Source organism: Sinocyclocheilus anshuiensis, unplaced genomic scaffold (genome assembly GCF_001515605.1).
Source record: "Sinocyclocheilus anshuiensis isolate Anshui unplaced genomic scaffold, SAMN03320099.WGS_v1.1 scaffold23, whole genome shotgun sequence".
Taxonomy (NCBI): domain Eukaryota; kingdom Metazoa; phylum Chordata; class Actinopteri; order Cypriniformes; family Cyprinidae; genus Sinocyclocheilus; species Sinocyclocheilus anshuiensis.
Window position 1 is genome coordinate 741718 of NW_015552545.1, and position 7324 is coordinate 749041.

At 44.2% G+C, this 7324-nt stretch overlaps 1 protein-coding gene across 4 annotated transcripts in view; it reads left to right on the forward strand.

The window, feature by feature from the left end:
- LOC107664081 (catenin delta-2-like) overlaps positions 1–7324 on the forward strand; it is a 95186-nt gene that overhangs the window by 40123 nt on the left and 47739 nt on the right. For all 4 annotated transcript variants that reach the window (XM_016454533.1, XM_016454534.1, XM_016454535.1 and 1 more), the window contains one exon: positions 4679–4713. In XM_016454533.1, coding sequence (XP_016310019.1) covers positions 4679–4713 — 35 coding nt within the window. The remainder of the gene's footprint in view (positions 1–4678; positions 4714–7324) is intronic.

Genomic DNA, 7324 nt, shown 5'->3' on the forward strand with positions numbered 1-7324 from the left:
TGTTCTGGAACAGTGTTGTAAATACAACTTAACCACTGATTTCTAGTCGTGTCCTCTTTTGGAAGGCCAAACAAAGTAGTTTCGCTTTCACAACGAAACACACAGCGTCACACACGGCGGGCTAGAGTGAGCGGCGGCCGGCGGGCTTGAGAACGGCGCGGCCGGCAGATTCGACGAAGAAGTGGCCGGTGTGCCTGCGGCAACCACATGTGACGACCCCGGGCTAGACTCCGCTTCGTCCATGGTGAAAGCCGATCCGGCGATCCACAGCGCGAAGTTGATGTATTTCCTCAGCGACCAGCACGGATCAGCTCTAGGCATGACGAAGCAGATATCGTCCTCTTTTGGAAGGCCAAACAAAGTAGTTTCGCTTTCACAACGAAACACAGCGCCTTCACGACATGGCGGCGGCAGCAACAACAATACTACAGCGTGAATAAAAGTTACGCCTTCTTTTTTTGCGTGAACATTTGGGCAGGCGTTATGCAAATCTTCCCACATCATGTCGTAGACGTGGGGGAGTGATAGAACGAGCCGTTTTAGGTAGGCGTGGTTGACTCTTAACTTTTATAAAGAATATCTCTTTGGATTTGAGACTTTAGTCTTTGCAACTCTATAATTCAATTATGTATCAGTTATTTATAATAATACATTCTTTACCTGTTTTTAATTTTTATATAGCTATATCTATATTTATTCTAATATATTTTTATAGATAAATACTGTAGACGTACAGACAGACAGCAAGGATGGATTTATAAATTTAAAGTTGATGCAGATTGGTTAATATAGCATTGCATATGTGCTGTCCATTGATTTTTATATTTTAATGCCACATTAACTGTCAGGGTTCTGTCACTTCGGTCTAGTGTAATTCATGGTTTTGTGACAGAGCCCTGACACTCCCGTCATGTCATTGTTTTCATGTGAGTGTGCGGCTTCGAGAGTGCTCGAGCCGTGCGCTCTCGTCTGCGTGTACTGTTTCATGTTGGAGCGTGGTGTTCGGATCCCGGCACTCAGGTCTTGAGTTTCGGTTTCGTTTCGGGGTCCGGACACTCGCGCTCCGTCGTGTCCAGATCCTGCCTTGCCTAGCCTTGCCAGCCTGTTCTTCCCCCACGGGGTAGTTTTTGTTGTCTGTTTTATTTTATTTTATTAATAAAGCCCTTATCTTCCCGCACTATTGAGTCCTCGCTCCATCCTTCATCCCCAACCCTGACATTAACCTGGTCCAGAAATGTCAACAGGGAATGCTTGAGTGTTCAACAATGAGTGAAACCACATTGAATTGATGTGTTGACTAAACTGATTTTGTGTAGAAGCTATACAAAAATTTGTCTTACTGCAAACAACAAAAGAAAAATAATTAGCTAAAATTAAGGTGGCGTTTAAGTATCACCTAAGCTTAACAGTTAGGAAATATCACCTTTGAGCACCATTAATGGTACTCTTAACAATTCAACAGGTGCCACTGTCAGGTGATATAATTCATTAATTTACCAGTGTTAGCATTGCATTTGTTTGCAGTTCACACCCCTTTGTTTGTTGTTTATTTGACCATGGCCGTGATCTTGTGAATAATTGTAGAACAATATGTAGACGATTAAAATAAGCCAGAATGGAGGCAAAGAACACTAAATCAGTGTGCTAATTGTAATGGCCCAAATCACACTGCTCTAAATGTTTCAGCTAATATGTTGAGTCAATATGGAAATGGAGCACATAAAGAACAGTGATTAACTACTGACCACACAATGACCCACAGCTGTGATTGCCTCATCTGTCATGTCATTATTCTCAAGTTAATTATCTTGGGAGAGAAAAGTATCTTCATCCTAAAAGGCTTTAATGATCTCCATGAAGACAGATTCATTTTGTACTATCAATGTGATGTTATCTATCTTCGAGAGCGATATCACGATTGTCAGTCTTATAGTGTCCTGGAAATTGAACGACAATTTCCAGCCAATGGGAACTATTTGTTGTTGTTTTATTTATTTATTTTATGTTGTAGGCCCTCATAATCATATCTCAACTGAATCTGTGTTTATCTGCCTTAGAGGACTTATTTATTTATTTGTTTGTAAACATATTTAGCCAGTAATTGTGTTTTTAGGGAGCTATTATGCTTGTTTGAAGGCAGGTCGACTCACTCATTAAAACGGAGGTTGGGGTAAAAATGCCTTGTGGCTCATTACTGTTGCTCACTCACCGGGAACCTGTCTTTGTCTAGGCATTGTTCGTGGAAGAATCTGTGATGAATGGGTTTTAGGAGAACAACGCCGTGGCCCTATTAACATGTAGTGTTTTGTTTTCTTCTGTGATTCGTCACCCCCTGCACAAACATAGACAGCCTCACAAAATGAATCCTTACACACTCGCCGGAAGAAAATCAATAGAGTGATTTAGCAGCTGCTGTAAGGCTCCAAGGACAATGGGTGAGCGTTTAGCCTCCCGATAACGCTATGGGTAAGGCAGGTCGCTTTTTACCTTGTGGTGGCAAAGCCGGTCATTGATTAAGGGTTTCTGGCTCTGCGTTCTTCCTCAAGCCTTCATTTCCACCGAATCCATTACCATCATAGCCACTGTTTGTGTGTTCTAAAACATAGATGATACTTAATTGATCAGTGAGTTATGTGATTCAGAAAGTGCACAAATAGGTTTATGAACTTGATGGGTAAACAGTTACTTAAACAGTTTATGGCAGCTGAAGTATTTAGCAACACCACATGGCCAAAAGTACACTACTGTTTAAAAATGTGTTTGTCGGTAAGATTTTTTTACAATTTTTTTGAAAGAAGTCACTTATCCTCACTAAGGCTGCATTTATGTAATCAAAAAATACAGTAAAAACAGTAATATTGGGATTTTTTTTCCCCTTGTAATTTCGACTTGTGTTCTTTTTGTATGATATTATTGTTTAAACCAATAAACATTCAATTTAAAAAAAAAAAAAGAAAAAAGTAATATTGTGAAATATATATTTTTATAAATATATTTTAAAATGTAATTTATTCTTGTAATGGCAAAGCTGAATTTTCGCCAGCCATTACTCCAGTCTCCAGTGTCATATGATCCATCAGATATCATTCTAACAGCCTTGTTATTTCTTATTATTATCAATATTGAAAACAGTTGTGATGCTTAATATTTTTGTGGAAACCATGATACATTTTTCAGGATTCTTTGATGAATATAAAGTTTAAAAGTACAGCATTTATTTAAAAATAGAAAGTTATAAAGGTCTTTATTGTTACCTTTAATACATTTAATTCATCCTTGCTAAATAAAAATATTAATTTCTTTAAAAAAAAATAACAATAGCGTACTGTATGTGGACGCCCACATTTAATTCGAAGATTTGGCTCTTTAACTTACACCCTAATAACAGGTGCATAAGATCAAGCATACAGCTGTACAATTTCCATAGACAAACATTTACAGTAAAATAAGGCCCTTTTCTGTTCCACTGTGACATGCTCCTGTGCACAAAGCATGAACAAATGGATCACTGAGTCTTAACCATTGAACAAATTTAGGATGAATCACGAGTTAGAGCCCATCATGCCTGACCTCACTGATGCTCTTGTGTCTGCTTTACCAGAAAATTGGAAGCTTGTACAGAAGACCAGCTCCCTGTTAAAGGCACAATATGTAATTTTTTGCCACTAGAGGGCGCATATTCAAAACAAACAAAGAAACAAAGGCGTAGTTAGATGACGCCATGACTGAGTGTGGAATCATGGGAGTTTTGTCTTCATCCCCACAGCCGATGCAATCCGATGGGACTCGGGCAGAAATCATGTTCATGGATGAGCTAATGTATATTCAAAATAAACAAAGAAACAAAGGCGTAGTTTGATGACGCCGTGACTGAGTGTGGAATCATGGGAGTTGTCGCATTTTGTCTTCATCCCCACAGCCGATGCAATCCGATGGGACTCGGGCAGAAATCATGTTCATGGATGAGCTAATGTATTAAAGATTTATTAACGTCGCGTAGTATGAAGCAGAGTGAGGTGGAAAGCCGTCAAAGCAAAACGAGGCCGCTGAACGACCGCGACACATGGCTCGAAAGCAGCGGAGCTTTTATTATGCCACAGTCAACCGCTTCCACTCCTACCGGAAAGCAGCGGAAGTAAGCAGCGCTGTTTTATCATACTAGATATATTTGAACGTTCTGTTATAATGCTACTCTGTGCGGTCGTCACCTGTCTAATATAATGCATAGCATATTAATGTGCATTGGTGTTTCCATGTTTTCTACAAAACAAAAAAGGAAATCGAGGGTGTATGACGTCATTGGCAGGCGACACAATGACACTATGGACACGGTCCGTGTCACTAGTTAAAATTGCTTATTTCTCTGGATTTAAACATTCTTCAAAACATTTGGGATAATGTAAGTACACAAGTCAGCAAAATATATAAAACTGTTCTAGTGGTTTTTGGATATTTTAATTAAAAAATCTTACATATTGTGTGCCTTTATTGCCCATGATTTTGAAATTAAATATTCAACAAGCACATACAATATGGTGCCCACACACTTCTGACCATGTATTGAAGATATAAATGGTCAGTTGCAGGCATAGGATTGTAGCATCAGGTAAAAGATTGAGTTCACTTCAGTGTTTGTGTTGATGATACATCTAAATCTGCGCTATCCTTTATCTTACAGTTCTGCAGATGAAAAGTTTCGCTGGAACAACCAAGGTAACTGGACAGTTTTCTTGCTGAAATGAGAATTTTCTTGCTCTTCAGACCATTGTTTTGAAATCCATGAATTGAAACCTTACAAGAAGGTGAATGCTGCATGAAGAGCACCTTTTCCAATGCATTTTGACAGTTGTCATCATCTAGCAGCTCACGTGGTACACCGTGCATGTCAAAGTGAAACATGTTGACTTTTGACTTTATTAATTGTGCTACAGCAAAATGTTAGCCAAAGATGACAACCTTTGCATTCCAGAGCATAATACATTGAGGAGAGGCTGAGATTGAAGAGCAGGAGCAGTGCGGCGCATAAATGATTCATGAGCTTGCAGTCACGCCACACTCTTTAAAATACTGGACTCTTGATGAAGCATCAAAACAAAACCAGATTAAGCATCTCATTCGCATTCCTGGCTAGTTCAAATTAAATTTCTTTAGTAGATTCCTCAGTGGTGGGTTTTGTACTTCGAAATGTTTTGGCCTTAATCAAAATACGTAGCTACCCAAATACCAAAACCACATTGTAAAAACATTGTGATAAGGTTGTGATAACATTTGTGACCCTGGACTACAAAACCAGCCTTAAGTTGCTTGGGTATATCTTTAGCAATAGCCAAAAAAAACATTGTATGTGTCAGACTCTGGGCCAGGTTTTGTGTGTGTCTTTGCTCCCCATGTGCTCTGTTGCCCAGTTTCTGTGTCTCGTGTTTTGAGTTCATTGTTCCCAGGTGTTTCTAATGTTGATTGTCATTCGTTTCAGGTGTCCCTCGTCTTCCCCTCATCAGTTCCTGTGTATTTAAAGTGTGTTCCAGCTTGTTCTTTGTCAGCCATTGAACGTCATCCTGATGTGTCGAGTCCTGTTATCCCCAGCCTTTGTTTAATAAACCCTTTTGATTTACTTTACTTTGTGTCTCCTCGCTCCTGTGTTCCTCGTTTGTGAAACGTGAGAGAATGGCTGACCAAAACAGTAAGCGGCGCTCCTTCTCCCGTGTTTTGTTTTCGTTTTTGAACAGTCTTTTGTTTTCCTTTTTCCCCCATATGTCATCCGCGGTTAGAAGTCCGCCCACTGTGAAGTGTGCCGGCCGCGCCGTTGTCAAGCCCGCCAGCCAGGGCTATCTCCAGCCCGCTGGCCGCACCGAAGACAAGCCCGCCGACCACGTCAAGTTTGCCGCCCGCATCGAAGTGTGCTGGCCGCGCTGTTGTCAAGGCCGCCGGCCGTGGCTCTCTCCAGTCCGCCGGCCTCACCGAAGACAAGCCTACCGGCCGCCCAGATGTCGGCTTGCCAGCCGCGCCGAGTCAAGTTCGCCGGTCATTCCTATGACAAGCCTGTTGCACGTTCAGATGGCAAGCCCGCCGGCAGTTCATATGGCAAGCCTGGCAGCCGGGGCTATCTCCAGCCCGCTGACCAGGCCGATGTCAAGCCCGTCAGCCGGAGCTATGTCCAGCCCACTGGCCACGCATATGGCAAGCTGATGGACAGTAATATGGTAAGCCTGCAGGACGCTCAGCACTCTCACCCGCCGACCACGCCTTTTCCCCCCGATCCAGAAGAGGAAACTAGGGGTGAGGAGAAGGGTGTCGGCTCCTACCCCAGAGCTCGCTCCAGTGTCAGCTCCAGCCCCAGAGCTCGCTTCAGTGTTGGCCCAGAACACGCCTTTTCCCCCCGATCCAGAAGAGGAGACTAGGGGTGAGGAGAAGGGTGTCGGCTTCAGCCCCAGAGCTCGCTCCAGTGTCGGCCCAGGCCCCAGAGTTCGCGCCAGTGTGGGCCCAGACCACGCCTGTTCCCCCAGATCCAGAAGGGGAAACTAGAAGTGAGGAGAATGGTGTCGACCCGGGCCCTAGAGTTCGTTCCAGTGTCGGCCCGGGCCCCAGAGTTCGCTCCAGTGTCGGCCCGGGCCCCAGAGTTCGCTCCAATGTCAGCCCAGGCCCCAGAGTTCGCTCCAGTGTGGGCCCAGGAAGGGCTCCCGATCCCCAGTTCAGCCCAGGAAGGGCTCCCGATCCCCACCCTGGCCTCCGGAACTGCCTGTACCACCATGTCCTCCTGTGTTCCATATTCCGCCATGGTCATCCTGATGTGTCGAGTCCTGTGATCCCCAGCCTTTGTTTAATAAACCCTTTTGATTTACTTTACTCCGTGTCTCCTCGCTCCTGTGTTCCTCGTGTGTGAAACGTGACAGTATGGGTCAAAATGATAGATTTTTCTTTTATGCCAAAAATAATTAGTTCAGCCCAGGGAGGGCTTCCGATCCTCAAGTAAGCCCAGGGAGGGCTCCCGATCCCCAGTTTAGCCCAGGAAGGGCTACCGATACCCAGTTTAGCCCAGGAAGGGCTACCGATACCCAGTTCAGCCCAGGAAGGGCTCCCGATCCCCCGTCGAGCCTAGGAAGGGCTCCCGATCCCCAGTTCAGCCCAGGAAGAGCTCCCGATCCTCAAGTAAGCCCAGAAAGGGCTCCCGATCCCCAGTTCAGGCCAGGAAGGGCTCCCGATCCCCAGTCGAGCCTAGGAAGATCTCCCGATCCCCAGTTCAGCCCAGGGAGGGCTCCAGTCCCCTGTCATGGCCGACGGAGGGCCTCAAAACCTGTAAGCGTCCCCAAGTAATTTTTGGGGGGGG